Source organism: Lissotriton helveticus, chromosome 3_2 (genome assembly GCF_964261635.1).
Source record: "Lissotriton helveticus chromosome 3_2, aLisHel1.1, whole genome shotgun sequence".
Taxonomy (NCBI): domain Eukaryota; kingdom Metazoa; phylum Chordata; class Amphibia; order Caudata; family Salamandridae; genus Lissotriton; species Lissotriton helveticus.
In genome coordinates, this window is record NC_136062.1 from 117,132,392 (window position 1) to 117,156,761 (window position 24,370).

The 24,370-nt window shown below is 48.2% G+C and overlaps 1 protein-coding gene across 2 annotated transcripts in view; it reads right to left on the reverse strand.

Annotated features, from left to right (window-relative positions):
- NEDD4 (NEDD4 E3 ubiquitin protein ligase) overlaps positions 1–24,370 on the reverse strand; it is a 2,078,892-nt gene that overhangs the window by 1,839,313 nt on the left and 215,209 nt on the right. For both annotated transcript variants that reach the window (XM_078684873.1, XM_078684874.1), the window contains exon 4: positions 5,025–5,063. In XM_078684873.1, coding sequence (XP_078540999.1) covers positions 5,025–5,063 — 39 coding nt within the window. The remainder of the gene's footprint in view (positions 1–5,024; positions 5,064–24,370) is intronic.

The following is a 24,370-nucleotide window of genomic DNA, read 5'->3' on the forward strand; positions in this document are numbered from 1 at the left end:
TTACCACATCATCAGATTGGATAGGATTGGCACGATAGGGGGTGGAATCGCATGTATTTACCGGAGCAACCTCTCAGTGATTAGAGCCATATCCCTATATTCTCCTCCTGTGAACACTTTTGCCTTGACATCAACAGCGAAGGCAACCCTGTATGCTCCATACATATTATCTACCACCCACCAGGAGACAACCTTACCTTTACCGAACACCTCATGGACCTGGTCACAACGAACTCTGGACGACAACACACACAAATATTCCTTGGTGATTTCAACCTCCATTGGAACAATCACAACGACTCTGTGGTCAATAGTCTCAAAAACTTTCTCAGCGCCCTAGACCTCACCCAAATTTGCAACAGCCCCACCCACGATAAAGGCTCTATCCTGGATCTAATCATTTCCAAAGGCGACTCCATCCAACTCGAGTCAATCCAACTCTGTGACTGGTCTGACCACCACATTATCACATTCTTCATCAATGAAAAAGTGAAATTTAACCCGGTTCAATCCACCAGATCAAAGGTGTGGAAGAGAGACTTGAAGAAACTCAATCCCAACTCACTACCCTCCCCCAGCTACAATCTTCTCCTACCCCCTACCGGCGCTGCTGACGTACAGGTTCTCACCGACCACTACCTCAAGTCGATGAACTCTATTATCAACGAAGTTGCCCCCCTTCAGTTAAAGAGAGTTTCCTCTAAAAACTCTAAACCATGGTACGATGGGCTGCTTAATGAAGATAGACGACCTATGAGACTGGCAGAACGCAATTGGAGATCAGTCCCCTCAGCTCTGCACCTCAAAACACAAAAAAAAAAAGAAACGCATACTTTAGAAAAATCAAACGTTCAAAAGCAGCTTTCTTTAGCCACCAGCTTGACCAAGCAAGAAACAGACCAAAAAAACAGTTTGAGTTAATCAAAACTCAATCCAGGGATGGACCTCAAAGGCTACAAAACACCTCTAGTACACTACCTACCAGTGAAGAATTCTCTACTTTCTTTAATCTAAAGACAACATCAGGAAAGATCTCCTCACTGATCTAAGCCTTTACTCTAACCCCCACAGCAAAACGCGCCTTGATCTAAAAAACAATGCTTCGTGGTCATCCTTCGAAACTTACTCGAAAGAAACTATTGGCAAGACTCGAAGTACACTGAAGCATTCCAATCACCTCACTGGTCCTCTACCCGCAAACGCTGTAAAGGACTTTATCCCATTGCTTTGCCCGCTTCGGACCAAAATCATTAATAGCTCACTGCAACAAGGATGCATCCCGGACTCCCTCAAAGTGGGACAGGTATCACCTATCCTAAAGAAACCCACAGCGGATCCACCGAACTGACCAATTATTGTCCTATTACCAATATCCCTACCTTGGCCAAACTCCTAGAAAAATGTGTACACCTCCAACTGACAAAACACATCGAGCACTTTCACCTCCTCAACTCACACCAATCAGGCTTCCGAGCAGGCCACAGTACGGAATAAGCCATGACACACATAATTGATGACGTGCTTCAAATTCTTGATCAGAACGGTACTTGCCTCCTCATACTGCTCGACCTCTCATCAGCCTTTGATACGGTCAAACACGAGAACTTACTCGATCTGCTGAATCTCAGAATGGGTATATCAGGGACAGTACTCAAATGGTTTACCTCCTTTCTGCATAACCGGACTCAGAAATTCAAGATTAACAATACTATGTCCACACCAGTTCCTGTAACACTAGGTGTCCCGCAAGGATCCTCCCTATCTCCTGCTTTGTTCAATCTAGTCATGGAACCACTCACCGCACTGCTTCAAGCATCTAATGTGCAATTTCACATGTACGCAGACGATACCCAGCTCTACCTTAAAATACACACCCTTGAAGACATCAAACTACTCAACACAACGCTTAGGAACACACAGACTTGGCTGGCAGAGAATCATCTCAAACTTAACGCTCTAAAAACGGAGTTCCTCCTAATAGCACCTCCCACCAAAGTCCCCATCACTCAGGCCTGGCTTAATCATCTCACTGCACTCAACGTTCAACCTACTATCGTGGACTCAGCGAAATCTTTAGGCATAACCGTCGATTGCAATCTCAATATGCATCATCATATCAGCAATGCAACGAAGGGAGCTAATTTCCAAATCAACACATTACGGAAGCTGAAACCTTTCCTCCCTGCCAATGACTTAAGAACTGCAGTCCAAGCCCTAGTTATCCCTCGAGTGGATTATGGAAGTGTTGCCCTCTGTGGCCTCCCCATATCAACCGCACAATTAAAAGCCGCTATGAATGCTGCAGCCAGACTAATCACGGGCTCAAAAAAACGCTCACACATCTCTCCCAACTTAAAAACTTTGAACTGGCTGCCATACGAAACTAGAATACACCTGAAAATCGCATCCATGACACACAAGGCTATACACCACAACTCCCCCAGCTACCTCGCTCAGAAACTGACAATTTCGGGTGGCTCAAGAGCAACAAGAAGGGCAGAAAATCTTCTTTTAAAACCTCAAAGATTCCACAAGAAAAAAACATACAAACGCTCCTTCTCACGGATGGCGCCCAGGATCTGGAATACCCTTCCTCCAGAAATCAGACTTATCTCATCCACGGCATCCTTCAAAAAAGAAGTAAAATCTCTCCTCTTAGCTAAATTCACATGAATTTAGACGAATGTAATCTCGTAACTCATTATTTTATCCTCCAATGACTATGTACAGCTGACCACCTATACACCGTTGCTACCTTACCTGGTTTCTATTGTTTAACCTTTTGCTTATCTTTGCATTAAATGACCTGTTTAATTATTACTCCTTTGTCTGTTTATCCCATCTGTGTGTAAAGCGCTCTGATATCCATAAGGATCTGGTTCGCGCACTATAAAACTTTCAAAATTAAATAAATAAATACTAAGGAGGGACATACAAGCCTATTAACGAATCCGAAAGCAGCATCTGCGAAAGACAATGACACAAACCAATGAAAAATATGGGCGGAGAGTGGGTGCAGCTTCTCTCCCATACTTTACTACAGCAGTCACGCAGAGTAAATGAGTGCATGTTCGCTGCCGCTAGGCTCGACCTAAAAAGATGGCCAGTTGCCCTGGGAAGGGCGAACATAGTAGAATGATGACAAAAATCCTCTTTCTGATAATAAAGTCACCTCCTCTTAGCTTACTATCATTATGTGTAACTCTTACAGGGCTAACGCCTCATATGATATCCATGTAGAGTCACTTGGTTGTGGCCGATTTACATCCACTTTACAATCTCATCCAAGACTGGACGTCAAGGACCAGATTGTGTCCAAGCAGTGGAAAACAAGCCCAGATCCATCAGTTCTTTTGGTGGGCCAAGACAATCTTAGAAGGTGAGAGAGGCTTTCTTAATTTAATTGGTCAGTACGATGAGTCACAATTCTGTGTAACCGAATCGATATTTTATTGCTTTAGCTGGCATGTTTACGGATAAAATGGCAGCAATTACCAGGATGTTTTTTAAAATATTTTCCCCTTTTAATAACTCACGTGTTCTGATCCCTCTAACTATGTCTGTGACTTTTGACTGTGCTCAACTTCTATACTTGTCAGCTGGTCATATATGCTCTGCTATTTCCTTTTGCGTTGGCATGATATTTTGTTCCACTTTCTACACCAGTATCTTGCTTATCACTGTTGCTGTTACTGACCTGCGGGCCCAACACTGTTTGTTCCTTGATCATCTGTAAAGTGCTCTGATACCCTCTCTATATAAAACATTATATAAATAAATATGAAAAATTGTTGTCAAATTATCCCTTAAAATAATGTTTACTAAGACCAAAAACCTTACAAACACAGCCTTAGAGTCCATTATGTAATTTAACAGATCAATGCTGAGCACATAGACAGTTTCTGTAGGAGACAGAGAGAGGAGTTATACATATATAAAATGTTATTAGACTTAATTTTCAGCAATCCATCCATCCATCTCTTTAAGAACATTACTCATAAGCCATCGTTTCCAAAACAAAAATACTGTGGTGCTTTCTGCTAAGCATGTATCAAAAAAGGCAGACTGTAGGAAATACACAACACAGGTGATGTTACTGATGAAGGTAAAGCGTTAAATTAAAAAACATTACATCGAGTTGTTCACCTTTAAGAAAATATATTATTAAGTAGGTGCATTGTTTCTATAACAACAAGGACAACAAACACCTGCCATCTTATCTACAGAGCACTTTTAAATTTAGTGAAAAAACATCTATCTAGAAAATCTTCAGAATGTGATGGAGAATGGTAGCTACGCAGAAATAGATACAAAGGGCCCCATTACGATGGCGGGCAGACCGTTACGGAAAACGGGACCGACTGCCAGAAGTGCTGCAGTCCCGCAGGGGCAATCAGGATGGGACCGCCACGTTGGTGGTCGCATCCCGCATCTTATGCTTTGCGGCGGGCGAGCACAAGCCGCAATGTAAAAGTGGCATGTTGATTTGCACAATGTGACAGGCACCGACCAGTGGTTGTTCACGGGCAGTGCCTGCTAGGCACCGCCACCATATTATAGGCCAGGTCCGCACGGCAGGCAATCGTAACCATTGCCTGTCTGCAGTAAAGCGGCGGACGGTCTTTCCGTCCGCCACTATACCCCCCGCCATTGTAATATGGCGGACGGTAAATGAAGGGCGGACGGGGAAATATGTCGGGCGGATCGCCACCGCCGGTCGGGCGGTGGCGATCCACCCGACATCATAATGGCTCCCTAAATGTGAAACACATTTGCTGTTTTTTAGGAACATGGCTGCACAGACAAGTGATATGCTGAGACCCCATTGTTCATGATACTTGAAAAGTGTGAATACATACGTTTTTGTCCTCTTGCAGTGCATGCAATATTATTTTAGATAAGAAAGGAAAGTAAACGAGCAACTCTCACGACCCAGTGTTTTACCATAAACATACTACATCATGGTGAATAAACTTAATTGAAGAAATACTACTTTACAATATTGTACACAAAAAAGTACTCACTCTAAAGAGGATCTCTTCATTCCACTTCGGATTCAAAGTCTATCAAATAAAAAAAACTGTAAGACTTCAATAAGATAGCTGAATTATGAATACACAATATTAAAATATAAACCTCAGTGTGTTTATATAGAAAACATACAGAATGTCCTATTTGTTCACTTTGTCTCATTAGCTAGCATTATTGATCTATCCTGAAAGAACACTTACCTTGGTTTGATTAAATTTTAGGGCAGCATCTGAAATTTGTTGTTCACGAGATGTTACTGAAATTTTATAAAGCACAATAAAATCCATTGGATCTCTTGGAGCTGTAGCCTAGTCAGAAGCACAATCAGAAGATTGACACATCAAAGAAAATGTCGGTTAAATAACAAAGTTTTCAGGTATTTCCTGTACCCAGTTCCAGCAGCGGGGACCAATGCGGTCAGCAAAATGGAAGGTGCTGGATTAAAGTAAGCGCTCGGATATCCTTCGGGAACAAGTTCGCGCTATTTAAAACTTTATAAATAAATATAAATAAAAGTAGACGATACCTAAGGTAGAAACCGTTGCAATAATCAAGTCCATATGTTATGTTATGCGGTTTTATATAGCGCACAGCTATCCCGGAACTCTATGCGTTTAGCCACAGGCAACCAATGTAGCCGACGGATAGCACTGGAAGTAGGGCATGTCCTGGGCAGACCCAATAGGGTTCTAGCCGCAGGGTTTCGGACCCTTTGCAGTCTTGTAATTTCTGCCTGGTTGGCTCCCAAATAGAGCAAATTGGCATAATCCAATCTAGACAGATTGGAACCTGGGCAATCACCTGCATCATAGACGGGTCGAAAAACCCTAGCACCGGTTTGAGGCCCCGTATAATGCCAAAGCATGTTCCTGCCAATTTCTTTGTTTGTGTCTGAATGCTAAGGGCGGAATCTACCCACACACCCAGATTTTTTACCTGCTTGGGGACGGGTGCACAGCCCAGCTTGGCAGGCCAGCAACGCTCACTCCACAGCTCGGTGTCCCTCCCGACCAGCAGTACCTCTGACTTGTTGGCATTGAGCTGGAGACAGTTGGCAGTCATCCACTCAGAGATGATCTCCAGATCCCTCTGAAACTTGTATGCGTACTGCCCAGCGTCATCCAAACAGTGCCATATGGGTGGCGTGGTAGCAATTCTCAGAGAAATATGGGACAATAAGCCACATTTGTCTCATATAAAACTTGCAAAAAGCTGTGTGTTGGACCTGGCCCTTTTGGCAGGTTCACCTCGAAACTTTTTGCTTTTTCCTAGTCTGTTTCTAGAACCTGGTGTTGGTGATTTTAGGCCTTTGCGCACTTTTTCACTGTGGTACAGTGTAAAGAGCGTGTGCTCTCTGTGTATGTGCGGTGAGTGACCTGCCCTCCCATAGGAATGAAGGGGGAATATGTATGCCCATGGTAGTTCCTGATGTGTGGGGAGTGCAGGGTCGAGTTTGATATGTGCGAACTCGTGAGATTGAATGCTGCTTATGGTGTATGCAACAAGGGGTGGTGATGGACAGAGTCTCTGAATTAAGCAGAGTACTCTCACCCAGTCAAGAGATCAGGGCTAGATCCAACACCGTTTTTTAGCTCATTGCACCATCCCAGTTTCAGAACCTGGCTGTATGCAAATTAGTCTGTCCCTGGCCCAGTGCATCATGGGAACAGGGCAGACCAGACTACAAAAGCCAATTCTTACACTGGGAAGGAAACAAGCTTCCGGGGACCGGTTTCTGCCATTTCAGGCGTCTTCGGCCCGGCTTGCTTGAATCCTGATGGTGCAATGAGCAAGGGACTCACATCTGAGTATACCCTTCCACGCTTAGGGTGGACAAAATTATTTACAACAAGGGGTGGTGATGGACAGAGTCTCTGAATTAAGCAGAGTACTCTCACCCAGTCAAGAGATCAGGGCTAGATCCAACACCGTTTTTTAGCTCATTGCACCATCCCAGTTTCAGAACCTGGCTGTATGCAAATTAGTCTGTCCCTGGCCCAGTGCATCATGGGAACAGGGCAGACCAGACTACAAAAGCCAATTCTTACACTGGGAAGGAAACAAGCTTCCGGGGACCGGTTTCTGCCATTTCAGGCGTCTTCGGCCCGGCTTGCTTGAATCCTGATGGTGCAATGAGCAAGGGACTCACATCTGAGTATACCCTTCCACGCTTAGGGTGGACAAAATTATTTACAACAAGGGGTGGTGATGGACAGAGTCTCTGAATTAAGCAGAGTACTCTCACCCAGTCAAGAGATCAGGGCTAGATCCAACACCGTTTTTTAGCTCATTGCACCATCCCAGTTTCAGAACCTGGCTGTATGCAAATTAGTCTGTCCCTGGCCCAGTGCATCATGGGAACAGGGCAGACCAGACTACAAAAGCCAATTCTTACACTGGGAAGGAAACAAGCTTCCGGGGACCGGTTTCTGCCATTTCAGGCGTCTTCGGCCCGGCTTGCTTGAATCCTGATGGTGCAATGAGCAAGGGACTCACATCTGAGTATACCCTTCCACGCTTAGGGTGGACAAAATTATTTACAACAAGGGGTGGTGATGGACAGAGTCTCTGAATTAAGCAGAGTACTCTCACCCAGTCAAGAGATCAGGGCTAGATCCAACACCGTTTTTTAGCTCATTGCACCATCCCAGTTTCAGAACCTGGCTGTATGCAAATTAGTCTGTCCCTGGCCCAGTGCATCATGGGAACAGGGCAGACCAGACTACAAAAGCCAATTCTTACACTGGGAAGGAAACAAGCTTCCGGGGACCGGTTTCTGCCATTTCAGGCGTCTTCGGCCCGGCTTGCTTGAATCCTGATGGTGCAATGAGCAAGGGACTCACATCTGAGTATACCCTTCCACAATTAGGGTGGACAAAATTATTTACAACAAGGGGTGGTGATGGACAGAGTCTCTGAATTAAGCAGAGTACTCTCACCCAGTCAAGAGATCAGGGCTAGATCCAACACCGTTTTTTAGCTCATTGCACCATCCCAGTTTCAGAACCTGGCTGTATGCAAATTAGTCTGTCCCTGGCCCAGTGCATCATGGGAACAGGGCAGACCAGACTACAAAAGCCAATTCTTACACTGGGAAGGAAACAAGCTTCCGGGGACCGGTTTCTGCCATTTCAGGCGTCTTCGGCCCGGCTTGCTTGAATCCTGATGGTGCAATGAGCAAGGGACTCACATCTGAGTATACCCTTCCACGCTTAGGGTGGACAAAATTATTTACAACAAGGGGTGGTGATGGACAGAGTCTCTGAATTAAGCAGAGTACTCTCACCCAGTCAAGAGATCAGGGCTAGATCCAACACCGTTTTTTAGCTCATTGCACCATCCCAGTTTCAGAACCTGGCTGTATGCAAATTAGTCTGTCCCTGGCCCAGTGCATCATGGGAACAGGGCAGACCAGACTACAAAAGCCAATTCTTACACTGGGAAGGAAACAAGCTTCCGGGGACCGGTTTCTGCCATTTCAGGCGTCTTCGGCCCGGCTTGCTTGAATCCTGATGGTGCAATGAGCAAGGGACTCACATCTGAGTATACCCTTCCACGCTTAGGGTGGACAAAATTATTTACAACAAGGGGTGGTGATGGACAGAGTCTCTGAATTAAGCAGAGTACTCTCACCCAGTCAAGAGATCAGGGCTAGATCCAACACCGTTTTTTAGCTCATTGCACCATCCCAGTTTCAGAACCTGGCTGTATGCAAATTAGTCTGTCCCCGGCCCAGTGCATCATGGGAACAGGGCAGACCAGACTACAAAAGCCAATTCTTACACTGGGAAGGAAACAAGCTTCCGGGGACCGGTTTCTGCCATTTCAGGCATCTTCGGCCCGGCTTGCTTAAATCCTGATGGTGCAATGAGCAAGGGACTCACATCTGAGTATACCCTTCCACGCTTAGGGTGGACAAAATTATTTACAACAAGGGGTGGTGATGGACAGTCTCTGAATTAAGCAGAGTACTCTCACCCAGTCAAGAGATCAGGGCTAGATCCAACACCGTTTTTTAGCTCATTGCACCATCCCAGTTTCAGAACCTGGCTGTATGCAAATTAGTCTGTCCCTGGCCCAGTGCATCATGGGAACAGGGCAGACCAGACTACAAAAGCCAATTCTTACACTGGGAAGGAAACAAGCTTCCGGGGACCGGTTTCTGCCATTTCAGGCGTCTTCGGCCCGGCTTGCTTGAATCCTGATGGTGCAATGAGCAAGGGACTCACATCTGAGTATACCCTTCCACGCTTAGGGTGGACAAAATTATTTACAACAAGGGGTGGTGATGGACAGAGTCTCTGAATTAAGCAGAGTACTCTCACCCAGTCAAGAGATCAGGGCTAGATCCAACACCGTTTTTTAGCTCATTGCACCATCCCAGTTTCAGAACCTGGCTGTATGCAAATTAGTCTGTCCCTGGCCCAGTGCATCATGGGAACAGGGCAGACCAGACTACAAAAGCAGTGAGATAAATAACGGTGATGGATCAAGCCCTGATCTTTGGACTGGGTAAGAGTGGTCTGCTTAATTCAGACACTCTGTTCATCACCACCCCCTTTTCTGTATCATTTTTGGCCACTATAGGTGTGGCAGGGTATACTCAGACATGAGTCCCTTTCTCACTGCTCCATCAGGATTCAAGCAAGCCAGGCCGAAGAGGCTGAAATGCCAGAAACCGGTCCCCGGTAGCTTGTCTCCTTTCTGGTGAAGAATTGGCTTGGTAGTTTGGTCTGCCCTGTTCCCATGATGCACTGGGCCAGGGACAGACTAATTTGCATATAGCCAGGTTCTGAGCTGGGATGGGGCAGTGAGATAAATAACGGTGATGGATCAAGCCCTGATCTTTGGACTGGGTAAGAGTGGTCTGCTTAATTCAGACACTCTGTTCATCACCACCCCCTTTTCTGTATCGCTTATGGTGTATGCGGCATGGTTGTGTCTAGTCTAGAAGTGCCACTTTGAGAAGTTGGCATATTTGTGTAATTTGTGCCTGGCCTGTGATTGGCTGGTGAGCCTGGCCCAGAGTGCCTGGGCCTGCTTGTGGTTTGACTGTCTGGTTTGAGGGTGACAGGGGCTGCAGAGCCCCCAGGAGGTTGTCTGAGTCAGCCCGTGGATGAAAGGCAGCATCTGCTGCCAAGGAAGTGGAAGGATATAGCACCTGGGTGTGAATGAGGCTGTGCCTGCCTGTCACAATGCTGGCTCCACCTCCCCACTGGGCGACTGTCACCTCTGTCCCTGATACTGAAAGGACTTCCCTATAACCAGTTCTAGCTGGTTCTCACACTGCCTGCACAAAGACTTCAAAGACTTTTCTATGTATAAGAAGGGGCTGTGTCCCCTTCCAAAATGTTCTTGTTTTTGGACTTGAATCTGCCAGGGGCGTGCTGCTGCTTGGGCCCAGGGGAATCCCTGGGCCCTGCCCAGCCCCTGGACACCTGATGGACTTTCCCTTTACTGGGAGCTGCTGTGCTCCATCTTATGTCCTGGACTGCTGAGGTCCTGGACTCCTGAAAGGACTTTTTATTGCTTTATTTGTTGCCTCTAGCGCTTTGGAGCGCCTTATCTCTCCCCCAGCGCCTTATGTTGGCCAAGAAGCGCTGTATTTCATTTATAGCGCGGAGAGCGCTTTATTTTTGCCCCCAACCGCTTTGTAGCGCTTTTATTGTTTTTATCAAGGGTGCCCACCCCTCGGATATGGATACCCCGCCTGCCTGCCTGCCTAAAAACGGGCTGCCGCGCTGCCCGCGGCGACCCGGAAGTGTTGGGGCCGGCCGGCCAATCGCAGCGCGGCCCCGAGACAAAGCACCGGGTTGTCCCGCCCTCGGCACTGCAGCGCGAGGAGGGAGACCGAAGTTACGGCTGAGAGCCCCGGGTCCCAGGAGGGGGCCCGGGTGAAGTGGGGAAGACAGCGGCTGAGGCTGCTGGTAGCAGCGTAGAGCTCCCGTGAGGAAGGAGGGAGCCCCGCAGGTGCCGCGCTGACAGCCACCAGAGGAGTGAAGCTGCCTGAGAGGCGAGAGGAGCGAAGGAAGCTGTCGGCCGGGTCCCCCGGGGCTCCCAAGTGAAGGGAGAGCCCCGGGGAGAGAGAGAAGTCCGGCGCGAGGGGAGCGAGGCTCCCAGAATGGAGGGAGAGCCCAGCAGCCGGCGAGAGTGAGCCGCCCTCCGGAGGAGCCCCGCACAAGAGCCCGGTGAGTAGGAAGGGCTGGGGGGGCTCCGTGCGGCCGCTGATGGTGCCGATTGAGAGGCACAGAGTCAGGGCGGCCCCGATTGGCAGCGGGTCGCCCCAACGTTCTCGAGCCCCGAGAGGCTCCCTGGGGGCTCATTTGGTTGAGAGGCACAGAGTCAGGGCTGCCCCGATTGGCAGCGGGTCGCCCCAACGTTGTAGAGCCCTGAGAAGGCTCCCTAGGGCCATGTTATCTAGAGCCCCGAGAAAGCTCCGGGGGCCATTTTAATTGGAGGGGGGCGCCGGGGCACATTGCCGGTGCCCGCTCCCCCTCCCCTGCCTGCGAGGTATTTATTCAGAGCCTGAGGGCTCCATGGAGCATATTTGCTCAAGAGCCTGTGTGGCTCCAACGTTTGGCTATTTGTAGTGTAAGAGCCTGTGTGGCTCCAACGTTTGGCTATTTGTAGTGTCAAAACCTGTGTGGCTCCAACATTTGGGGCACGTGACATGCCCAGAGCCTGTGTGGCTCCAGCAGTGGGTGCAGTTTGCGCCTAAGGGTCAGTGAGGGCCCTGTCGCAGTTTTCTGATGATTCCCAGCTGCCCAGCAATTAGTGGGCAGCTGCACCGTTTAGGTCTGGGGATGTTCCCAGGTGCCCAGCAAGTAGTGGGCACCTGCACCGTTTAGGCCCCTGAAATTGAGACACAGGGTGTCCTAGCCCCAACAAGACCAGTGGCCTAGGGACTGCCACAGGTGGTGGCTTATGTAGGTTTTGCGCAATTGTGTGGTTTTTCCTTGCACCTCTGAATGTTTTAGGCATCATGTGTCTTGTTATTACACCGCTGAATGTTTCAGGCATCATGTGTCTTCTTGCGCTGCACCTCTGAATGTGTTTTATTGCATCATGTGCTTTGTTCTGAACACCGCTGAATGTGTAGGTTTATGCATCATGTGTTTCTTTCCTTACACCTCTGAATGTATTATGCATCATGTGTTTACCTTTTTCCCTACACCGCTGAATGTGTTTTTGATGCATCATGTGTAATGTGTTCTTGCTTCTACCCCTAAGTGTATTTTATTCTTAGGTGGTTGTGTTTTGCCTAGTATAGTTATACTAGAGAGGTTATGTGTCCATGCGTGATCTAGGCCTATGGTTATTAGTATTGCGTAGTGTGTACCTACCTTTACCAGTAGTTACTGGATGTGATTTATAACTGTTATTTTGTGCTAAAGTGATTTTATATCTTTTATTCTAATTTCTGACAGTATTTCTATTTCTACTAAGTGCTGATCATGACAGTGGCCTATATGGCCCTGTCTTGTAAATAATCCCTTGTGAATATTGCCCGTGCCAGTTGGCACAATGTACATGTTTGATTTCTGTCTGATGTGGTTTTGACAATACAGAAGTTATTTTTATATAACCTTGTGTGGAGTTCCTTTTGTGGTGTGCCTAGGATGTTGTTGCTGTTGTGCGCTGGCGCAAATGCTTTACACATTGCCTCCGAGTTTAGCCTCACTGCTCGTGCCAAGCTACCAAGGGGGTGAGCAGGGGTTATCTTGGCGTGTGACTCCCTCGCCCTGACTAGAATGGTGGTTTTTGCCTGGCTTTGGCGTCAGCCTTAGCCTACCAGAAATAGCCAGTTCTAACACTGTGACAGAAACAACATGCGAGTCCATTTGAAGAATTACAGCTAACATTTAAACATGATGCAGAGGTTTAGGACATTCGAAAAAATCAGGGTACATTAGGAGGGCAGAGATTGAAATTTGAACTGTTAACTAAAAACTGTTTTGCCTGCTAAGATTTAGCAAACACAAGGAGATGATGGATTGAGCGCTCAAACTTTTGAGACACTAATCCCCAGTCACAGATCGTTTTTTTAGCTCAATATGGCACTCCATTTCAGACCCAGCCATATGCATATCAGTCTTGACCCTTTTCTTCTTGGGAACAGTCCAGCCCTGATTTTTTTAAATCTTTTTTTATTATTTTTCAAAGAGTTTACATGTGCATTAAAAAAGACAATATCCATCATTTCATTACAGCCACATTTAGAATCTTCTAACAGTATCGCTCTGACCTCACACATGAGTTTAGAATGCCGACCATATATCCTGGTGACAGTATAAACACAGTTTCATATTTAACCTCAGCAGATGGGTCGTCTCAGCGAAGATATAGTCTGCTACGCATTCTTGAAGCGATTCTGGTGGCACCATGTACAAAGTGTTACAGGTCATACGTCTCATGTGAGTGAACAGTTGTTATAGAGTAAACAAACAGTAACTCAAAAACCAACTATAGCAGCTGCGTCGACTTCTTATTGTACACTCTTCACTTAGTCCTCTCTACCTCCCCTCCTTTTCTACTGTACCCCGTCCCCTCCCGTCCCTTGCATCCCGTCCCACAGCTCTCCACAGAACTGCAACGTCACCCTCCGCACACAGCTGCGTCCCTTCCAATTGATGGTCGGTGTAAATGTGCCTGCGTGGTGGGGTGAGGGTGCACTTGACATGTCGCCCGTCTCAGAGTGTGGGAGTGTCCCTCTTGTCGTCCGGCCGCTGCTCTAGGCTGTCCCCCTCCATGTGCATGAGAACTTGAAGCAGACCATCCCATTGCGTTGCTATAGGTGTCTTACGCAGACCTAGCGTTTCCACCGTATGATGGCAATTCCTTCTGCTTTGGCCCATGCTAGAAGTGAATACCTCCATGCCCTGATGTGTGGTAGGGATTGCACCTTCCATCTCTTCGTTAAGAGTTGTTTCGCAACTATCAGCCCAAAGTCAATGAAGCGAGAAGTGACTTTTGTGGCAGGGATCCTACGAAATTAATGCAATAAGTAAGTGGGCCATTCAAAGGGTATGTTGCGGCCCGTGCACGCCTCATCGATAGCCCGCCAATAGGTATGTAGTGTGTGGCAGCCCCATAGCATGTGCACTAGTCCAGCCTCCACCTCCGCACAGCGAGGACAGGCCGCGTCCAAGCGGTGAAATTACCTATTGATCTTTTCGGGTGTGAGGTATGCCCTGTGAACTATGAATAATTGAATTTGACGGAAACGCATGTTTCTGGGAATGCGTTTGGGGCTCTTCAATATCCTGTCCCACTCCCTGTCCTCCAGCTGCCGGCCCAAGTCCTCCTCCCACCTACCTTGGAGGGAATCAAATTTTATCGCCGCATGCGTGCGAAGGGATGCCGCAAACCATCGGATCAGGTGTCGGCCGCGTCCCAGGACGTGAAGGTACTGTATGGTGAGATGCTGACTCGGCTCTTCGTTCATGTCCCCCCAGCTAGAAGCTAGTGTAGTGATCAAGGACCGGTGCCTTAAAAATTGTCCCGGCGGGAGCCCTAGTTCTTCAGTTAGGGAAGAAACGTGCCATCCCAATACAGGTCTCCCCGGGTCTGTATGTCAGCTTCAGGCCACTTCATGAGCTCCAGAGTTGTGAGCACCCTAGGCCAGCTGGGGGAGCCCAGTAGTGGTATGGCAAGTGCATAGGGAACTAGTCCTTTGGTGATGTATAGGAAGCGGCGGAAGCATCTGTGAGCCACTGCTAAAAGGAGGGGAGTCGGTGTTGCATCTTAGCGACCGGGTGAAAAAGCATAGTGATGCGGTCTAAAGAGAGGGGGGGTGCTGTGGTCGCCGTGTCCTCTCTACCTCTGTCCGCGAGCCATCGGGCTATCCACTGCAGTTGTGCTGCCAAATAGTAGTGTTCGAGGCAGGGTGCAGCTAGCCCCCCCTGGTCTGTGGGCAAGTATAACTTTGCCAGCGCTATCCTATGACGCGCATTACCCCAGAGGAAGTCTCTAAGGAATCTAGCAAGTTTGTTAAAGAAGGCCGCCGGGACATACAGTGGTAGGTTAGCGAAGTAATAAAGGAGACGCGGAAGAATCACCATCTTAGATAGTGCCACTCTCTCTGCCCGTGACTGTTAGTGGGAGCGTCTTCCAGAAATAATTAATTTGTGACTTAATGGCAGTCACAGCACGGCCCAGATTGCCATCAGAGTTAGCGGTATATCTGGATTCCAAGATAGAGGAACGTATCAGCCTTCCACTGCACCCGTGTACTGGCCAGTACATAGCCCGGGTCTTGGGTGTCCCTCCCAAACGCATAAAGACAGGATTTATTGGCGTTCACCCGAAGTCCAGAGAGGGCAAGACATGCTCTAGGTGAGCTGGAATAGCTCCTACATCTCTCACGAAGACTAGGTCGTCCGCGTACAGCGAGACCTGGTTCGTTGCATCCCCTAGGGGTATTCCATCTCCCGGCGTTGCTCGCAGAGCCGCCGCCAGAGGCTCAATTGCCAACGCAAATAGGAGGGGCGACAGCGGGCATCCCTGCCTGGTTCCCCTGCGTATCGGGATGGCGTCGGAAATGTATGGCCCTAGCCGCACCCGGACTGTGGGGTTTTTGTATAGCAGGTCCACCATTTGTAGAAATTCCCAACCCAACTCATAACGCAACAGCACCGCCACGAGATAGTTCCACTCTAAGAAGTCGAAAGCTTTCTCGAGGTCTAACACCAAGCACCCCGCTATAGGCCACTCCCTCCCACTGTCTGCCAGCACCCAGAAGAACCTCCGCAAGTTCAATGACGTACTGCGTTTGGGTACAAATCCATTTTGGTCGGTAAGGACCAATTCAGGGACCACCGGCGCCAGGCATTCCGCCAGCAACTTAGCAAATATTTTGTAATCTGTATTCAGGAGCGCCAAAACTGGGGTGGCATGGTGAGCAAAAGAATGATGGTTTTAACCCAGATCTCTTGACTGGGGGGGAATGTTTTGATTTGTTCTGCATTCTGTCCATCTATTGTGTGTCTTTCGCTTTCTCGCCCTAAGTATGCCCAGATGTGGGTCCCGGGCTCACTGTGCCACTGGAATCAAGATATCCTGTCTGAAGAGGGGTGAAACCCCGAAACCGGTCCTAGGATGCTTGTTTCCGGTACAGGGAGGACCTGGCTTGGCAGTTCGGGATGGACTGTTCCCATGAGGCACAGGGTCAACACTGATTTGCATATGGCCAGGTCTAAACTGGGGTGGCATGGTGAGCAAAAGAATGATGGATTTTACCCAGATCTCTTGACTGGGGGTGAATGTTTTGATTTGTTCTGCAGTCCGTCCATCAATTGTGTGTCTTTTGCCCCCTTCTACATAGCCACAGGAGGGAAGACCAAGCCAGTGTCAGGAAAGATGTCTAACCCACTGCCAACTGCCAGATCCTCATACCAGGTGTCCTCAGTATCATCCAATGAATGACGATATTCATCATGGTCGCCATACTCCTCCCATTCTTCCTCTATACTTAACCTGTTGAAAACCATAGGCCCATGCTCCAACCTGGAAGGTAAGGCGCCAGAACTGGCATTGTTCAATGCCAGTCCTACTCCGTGTCGTAGTGGTGGTGCTGCTCTAGGTCCAGCATGGGATCCATGGGGCCCAACTGGCGCAGAGAGCATACACGCTGGTGAGACTCTAATAGGGGCCCCTTCCGAACCCATGGGGCCCAAAGGCGCTCCAGAGCGATCGGGTTGGCAAAATATGAGGTTGGGGGCGGGGGGCACTCTGGGAAAAATAGGGGAAGCGTAGAGTCAACCCTGGTTGGGCCACCGCAGAAGCACGAGTCCTTGAGTGCCCAAACTCCCTCGTGTCGGCCGAAGATTTGGATGGACGGAACAGGTTGAAGACCTCCACGACTTCTCTGACTTCTTTTTCTTGTGAGACTTACCCGACTACAACTTCGATCAGGATGACGACTGTCTGGTGTGGCTCTGCAAGCGGTACCAGGACTTTCCAAGCGACCGGGATCTTGAACATAGTGGCGTCATTCAATGTCGGGCGTTGAGAAGCTTATGGTCTTTCTTAAGGAACTATAAACAGACCTAGTGGGGTGTCTATCACAGCTGCTTTCTTGGGGGAAATCCCAATCACTCTAAAAGAAAGAATTTTTTTTTCAAAACATCGAAAAAGGGAAGTCAAACAGTGACAAAGGGGTAGCTCTTCACAGACCAGTGCTATCTATTGTGGAAAGTAAAGAACGAACATCAGCGCACCGAGATGGCGCCTATGTAGATATTGCATACATTACTTCGGCACGGACGATGCAGATGAGGAGCAGAATAATGACACCTACTGGTGTGCAGTGGTACTGCTAGAATGTTTCAGGATCCAGTCTGATGCCTAGGGATAATTCTAAGGTAAGAAATATGTGGCTAAAGATGTCTATCAGATTTCTACTCTTTTAAGATAACAGATGCCCATGGTGACTACATCGTTACTCATACTGTATTCTCGTTCCAGCGTTGAGGTCTCTGATTTTCGTTTATCAAGCTCAGGATGACATATGTTGCTGATGAGTTCTGATTTACTGCAAATATAATGTAATGGTCTAGCATAATTATGTACAGAAAGCAGAATAGAGCAGTTTCTCCGGACGTAGTCTCCAAATTATGTAATGAGATCTACAAACAGGAAGACTTAATTTAAGCAGGACTAGGGACTGGTCTGGCAGGATTCAGGGGAGATATCTGATAGCATCAACCTATCCCATTGTGACTTTCATTCCCTAACAGTAATCCAACCTAGAAGAGCATGAGTGCACTGCAAAGTAAAATGAATAATCCCTGACTTTGATGGTAGGTAATACAAAAAAAGTCCACCAGTTTATGTTTATGAATTATAATTAATATTTCAATTCGGGTTTTAATATGTCTGTGCATACCTCTATACTAGTACTATCTATGACTTGGCAACAGATAGTGTTAACATCGCATGCCGGATTGAGCAGATTAACCACAGTGATCCTAGCTGCAACTTCCAAAAAGCAAGCAGCGTCATCAAAGTTGAGTCCATATATATTTATCAATATGATGTTCTGGTAACCAATAAGTCTCTGGGTCTAAATCAATGTGTGACAATCAAAACTGTATTCCTCACCTAACCAATATTGCAACCCCTATGGAGCCAGTGGAGCATGAGGATAAGTAATGGTAGGCACCCCAACTGCCAGCAAAGTTATTACCACTTCCAATATGCGCTTCCTGTATTGGGGTAATGTCTATGGCATGCCTTTTGAACTAAGCAACAATTTGGCGAGCTTTGCGACAAACATTAAGTTCACACACATTCCCGTAAATTTAGTTGTGTACTGGTGGTGTGGTAGGGTGTAGGTGTCCTCGCATTATAGTCTATACCTTCAGTCATATTATGCAGATAATGTTTATACAATTTAATAGGAAGGTATTGATGTACTCGTTCTTAGCCACAATAACATCCCATATCATCCTTCCCCCATATCGAGCCCCAAATTCTTGGTGGTTATCCCCTAAATATCTCTAAAGTTGATAAAGCATAACAAAGGTAACCATGTTTGCAATAGAGATAGTTAGCCTAACTATTGATCGGGGGTGTGTGGGGTCAAAGTGACATATCCATCTGTGGGAGGCTAACCATTAGTTAACTTTACTACAAACATTATCACATGGAGAAACCCATATATATTTTCCTGTATCGTTGCATTGGCCATAAAGGCCAGTTAGCAGGTAATGCACAAATGAGAGTAGCACTCTTGTATCCAAACAGTAGCAAATTAATGAGCAGTAGTATAAACTAGACTTATTAACGCGTAGTTCACATCAGTCAGCATATACTTCACATGTAGTGCTTTAGAAGTGAGCAGCACAGGCGTCACCTCTCAGTTATTGGATTTCCTCAAATTGATTAGATTTAGAAGATGTGGGAGCAACACCATGTACAGCCATACATTCCATAGATTTTTGTGAAGAGTTGGCATCACTGTGTTGTAAATTTGTGATTTACCTTTATGCAAACAATTAAGATCGGTAGGATAAGAGCATGGCAAATTGAATGCCAAGATAGCGTAGTTTCTTGCCTGTAACTCCAGTTCTGTTATAGTCATAATCTTGCGAATAGTCCCGCCCATGTACGTGGACCCCAGAGTAATCAAAATAGTCTCTTAAGTGGTCTTCTTCTGCAGTCCTGCATAGACACTTAAGCGAAAATCAAAGACAAATAATGCAGCCTAAAACTACAAGGCTACATTGGCCAGCACTTCATCTCTTAGTGAAAAGATAGCCAAATAATATTACATTTTACACACTTTGTAAAGTTTCACACCTAGAGAAACTCCCCTTCACAAAAATCCTCTGTCATGATAGAGAGGAAGGGTTGGACAGACAAGCCCTATAGGCTTCCATTATGTGTCTGGAAAAGGGATACCATGCCTTTAAGGATCTCTCCAGAGACCCTCGGTATCCCAGGATGCACAGCCAAAGGCCTTTTACTTTCAGATCTTTTTGAAGGTGTATAAAGCTAGGCCTGTAGCATTCAGTACATTATTTCATCCACCGGGGAGGAGGGAGGGCGCTTACGACTATAACAGACATACCACTACTACAGAACTGGAGTTACAGGCAAGAAACTACTCCTTCTGTAGTAGGGGATCTCTGTGTATAGTCATAATCTTGAGAATAGAATGGCAAGCCCATCCCACAAAACAATCCAGTGGTGGAGGAAACAGAGAAAAAAACACTACCGTGCAAACAGATTTCTCAACGAAGCCTGCCCAACCTGACCGTCTGCTCTGGCATCAGAGTCCAGGCAGTAGTGTTTGGCAAAGGTATGGACTGACTTCAAAGTGGCAGCACTACAGATATCTGCAATGGGAACATTACGTAGCAAAGCCTTTGTAGCTGCTTTGCCCCTGGTGGAATGAGCCTTAGGCTTACCCCCTAAGGTCTTGTTAGCCTTTTGGTAACATAACTGTATACAGGACACTATCCATCTAGATATGGTCTGTTTAGATGTGGCAAGACCAGTCCTGACCGAGCCATAATTGACAAACAATTGGTCTGACCTACGAATGTCCTTGGTCGTATCCAAGTAGATCTTCAACACCCTTCTTACATCTAGGGAATGTAGAGACCTCTCCGCCGGAGAGGTAGGATGTTGAAAAAACGTAGGTAAAGTTATCATCTGGTTGACATGAAAATCAGAAATCACTTTAGGCAGGAACTTAGGGTGAGTCCTCATGACAACCTTAGAAGCATGAAACACCGTATAAGGCTCTTGGCAACACAAGGCCTGTATCTCACTCACCTTGCAGGCCGATGTCAAAGCCACAAGGAAGGCCGCCTTCCAGGAAAGATGCTGCAGAGAAGCCTTATGAATAGGTTCAAAAGGTTCCTTCATCAACCGAGACAGCACCACATTCAGTTCCCATGAAGGCGACGGACACCTAACAGGGGGAAATACTTTCTTCAATCCCTCCAAAAAATCTTTAATTACAGGAATCTGGAAGAAGGATGTTTGTGAAGGGCATTTCCTATAAGCAGCTAATGCTGCGAAGTGAACCTTAATAGAATGGAAATTAAGGCCAGATTGAGCCAAATGCAAGAGATATGGAAGGATGACATCTTCCTTGCAGAAGGTAGAATCAGCGTTCTTGGACGTGCACCAGATACAGAACCTTTTCCACTTGTAGGCATAAGAAGTCCTGGTGGAAGGTCTCTTAGCCTCCTTGAGTGTCTCCATGCAGTTGTCAGGCAAGTTCAAGTGTCGATACTGTACTATCTCAGGAGCCATGCCGCCAAACTCAACGATGAGAGGTTGGGGTGCACCATCTGCCCCCCGAACTTCGTTAGAAAGTCCGGCCGACATGGAAGCCGCAGGTGGGGTTGGAGAGACCGGTGTAGCAGGTCCTTGAACCACCACTGTCGAGGCAACTCCGGAGCAATGAGGATCATTTGCGCTCTGGATTGAGACAGCTTGATGAGCACTGCCGGAATCAGGAGAATGGGTGGAAAAGCGTACAGAAAGCTGTTCGACCATTTGATCCATAGCGCATTCCCCAGAGTCCCCGGTTGGTAAAACCTGGAGGCAAAGTCTCGGCATTTTCTGTTTTCGGCGGTGGCAAACAGATCTATGTCTGGAGTGCCCCAGCTTCTGAAGACGTTTCCTAGTACCTCGTCGTTTAGGACCCATTTGTGGTTTTCCTGGACCAGCCTGCTGAGTGCATCCGCCTGAGCATTTTGCACACATGGTAGTTGGGTAGCCGTTATTGTCAGTCCTCTGGCTAGCAGCCAGTGCCAGATCGCCTGCGCTTCTTGGGACAGTGTGCGCGATCTCGAGCCCCCCTGCTTGTTGAGGTAATACATTGTGGTCGTATTGTCCATCTGTACAAGAAAGGAATTGGTCTGGAAGGACGGATGAAAGGCTTTCAGCGCCAAATGAACAGCTCTGAGTTCCAGAAAGTTGATGTGGTATGTGGATTCTGTCTGGGACCACGTTCCTTGGATCTGTAGATGGTCTGAATGCGCTCCCCAGCCGTGAAGAGAAGCATCCGTCACAATAGTCTGTATGGGAATGTCCTTGTGGAACGGAACCCCCTTGAGGAGATTCTCTGCTGAACACCACCATCTCAGGGACTGTTGAGCGTGTAGAGACAGGTGGATCCTGTCGTCCCAGCTCCCTCGTTTCTGGTCCCATTGATCCTCCAGACATTCCTGCAGTGGTCTCATGTGGAGGCGGGCATGTGGTGTGAGGAAGATGCAAGAGGCCATCGACCCTAGAAGAGAAGACACCGTTCTCACTGTCGTTGATGGAACGGACATGAGAGCCTGGGCCTACCGAAGGATTGATAAGCCTCGCTCCTCCGAAAGAGACACGCTTGCTCTGAGAATATTGATGGAGGCTCCCAAGTACTGCAGGCACTGAACCGGTGTCGGGACGGACTTGGACATGTCGATATGCAAGCCCAGCTGATTCAACAGAATGGCCGTCCTGTTGAAATGCAATTGTGCTTCCTGGAAGGTGGAGGCTTTGAGCAACCAGTCGTCCAGGTATGGGTAGACAAACACCTTGTTCTTTCTCAGTTGCGCTGCCACCACTGCCATGCATTTTGAAAAAGTCCTGGGTGCAGACTTCAGACCAAACGGTAGTACGGTGTACTGATAATGATTGGTGCCGACCAGGAAGCGCAGGAACTTTCTGTGTTTCCGTGCAATGGGCCCATGGAAGTACGCATCCTGCATATCTATTGCGCAAAGCCAGTCTCCTCGTTGCAGCGGAGGATAAATCTGGTGCAAGGACAGCATGCAAACTTTCTCCCTGCGAATCCATTTGTTTGCTTGTCGCAAATCCAGAATGGGCCTGAAATCGTTTTTGTCCTTTTTGCGTACCAGAAAGAACCTTGAGTAAAGACCCTGTCCCCTTTGAGACAGAGGGACGTCTTCTATCGCCCTTTTTCTTAACAGGGTATCGGCGGTGGAATAGCTGGAGGAGGGCTGACAAACCGAAGACTGGATCCATTGCAAACAATATTCAGCACCCACTTGTCCTGTGTAATTTTTCTCCACTCTGCCAAGTAATTTTGTATGCTTCCCCCAACCGGAGCGGGTAACGGACGAGGGGGAAGTAACTCCTCAGGGCTTAGACCCGGCTGGGCCCTTATTCGCCGAGGAGGCCTGCTGTCCGCCTCTGCCCCTCTGACGTTTCTGGAAGGGTTGTTGCTGGTATTGCTGTTGTTGCTGCTGCTGTTGGCCAGCTTGGCGACCTTGCCCCCGCTGATATCTCTGGGAAGAGTAACGCCTCTGGAAGGGACGGAATGACTTTCGCTGGTCCTTCGGTTTCTCCAAGCCTACAGCCTACAGCGTTTCCACTTCCGCCTTCATGCGGGCCATCTCTTCGTCCGCATGAGCCCCGAAGAGGGTAGATCACGAAAAAGGCAAGTTAGAAATCCGTTGTTGCGCCTCAGGCTTAAGAGAGGTAAGGCGCAGCCAGGAATGTCGTCTCAAGTTTATGCCATGGCAGTAACCGTGCGCAGCCAGGAGAGAGGCATCCGCCGCCAAACTGATGACCTGATTGGAGACCATCATGCCCTCATTCAAGATCTCTTGGAAGTCTTCCCTCCTGTCCCTCAAGAGGAGCTCAGTGAATTGCTGCAGGGACTCCTACAAGGAGCGGTCATACCGACCCAAATGCGCTGATGCACTAGCTGCGTTCATGGAAGTGGCAGCTGTACTGCAGACTTTTCTTCCTGCCGAACCCATGTGACACCTCTCCTTGTCTGGAGGGACCATAGACGAATGGGCAGTGGAATGCTGCTTCTTGGCCGCTGTCACAATGACAGAATCCGGCACAGGATCTGCTCTCAAAACACGGGATCAGAATCCGGGGGCCTGTACTTCCTTTGAAGTCTGGATGGCGCAGACTTCACCGAGGCCAGTGTCAGAAACAGCTCCATGGCCGGTTCTTCCAGTCCTGGCACCAAAGGCAGCAAAAGGCGAGATAGGTGCCTGCACTGCAATGTTTAAAAAAAATCACAGAAGTGGAAGGGGTGGGCACAGTCAATGTGATCCCCAACTTCGCTGCCCCCCTCAGCAGCACATCCTGGAACGTCACAATGTCATCCACTGGTGACACTCTTGTCGGAGGAGAGTCCGACAAAGTGGGAGAATATCTCCTGTCACTGGACGAGTCCGTATACCTGGACCGTGATCTTTCCCTCCGACGACGATGACGTGACCTCGTTGACGATCTACGCTCAATGCGAGAGCAATGCCTCCCTCTGGATCTTGACCTTGGCTTTCTGGGCTTTACAGGAACCACCGGCCCAGGAGGTTGCAGAAACGGAAGAGGTTGAGCCGGAACCAAAGGGTTCGGTTGTGGAGGCCGAGGCGGTGGTGGAGGAGGAGGTGGTGGAGGTGGAGGAGGTGGTGGAGGTGGAGGAGGCAGAGGTGGTGGAGGAGGAAGTTGCGGAAGAGGAGGCGTAGGCGTCCTGGGCCTTGAGGGCGAGTAGGTCCGGGAATAATCAGAGTCGGGTGACCTAAGAACTCTCCTCTTGTTACGAGCAGGCCTCAGGGAGGACGCTCTGGAGGCGGATCTCTCTGAGCACGAGCGCCGCCGTGACCGGGGACTCGCCGATGATGATGACTATGAGATGCTAACCACAGAGGCACTAGACACCGTTCTGGGCCTCGACTTCTTCCCTCTTTGACGTCGACTTTTCCCTCCTCGGCCTCTTTGGCGTTTCTCTTCTCAAAGTCGTTCTTCCTGACGCCCGACGAACTTCCCGATGTCGAGAATCTTCGCCTCGACGTCGACCTTTCTGTCCTCGACGTCGATCTTCGTGTCGACGTTGAAGGCGAACGGCGGT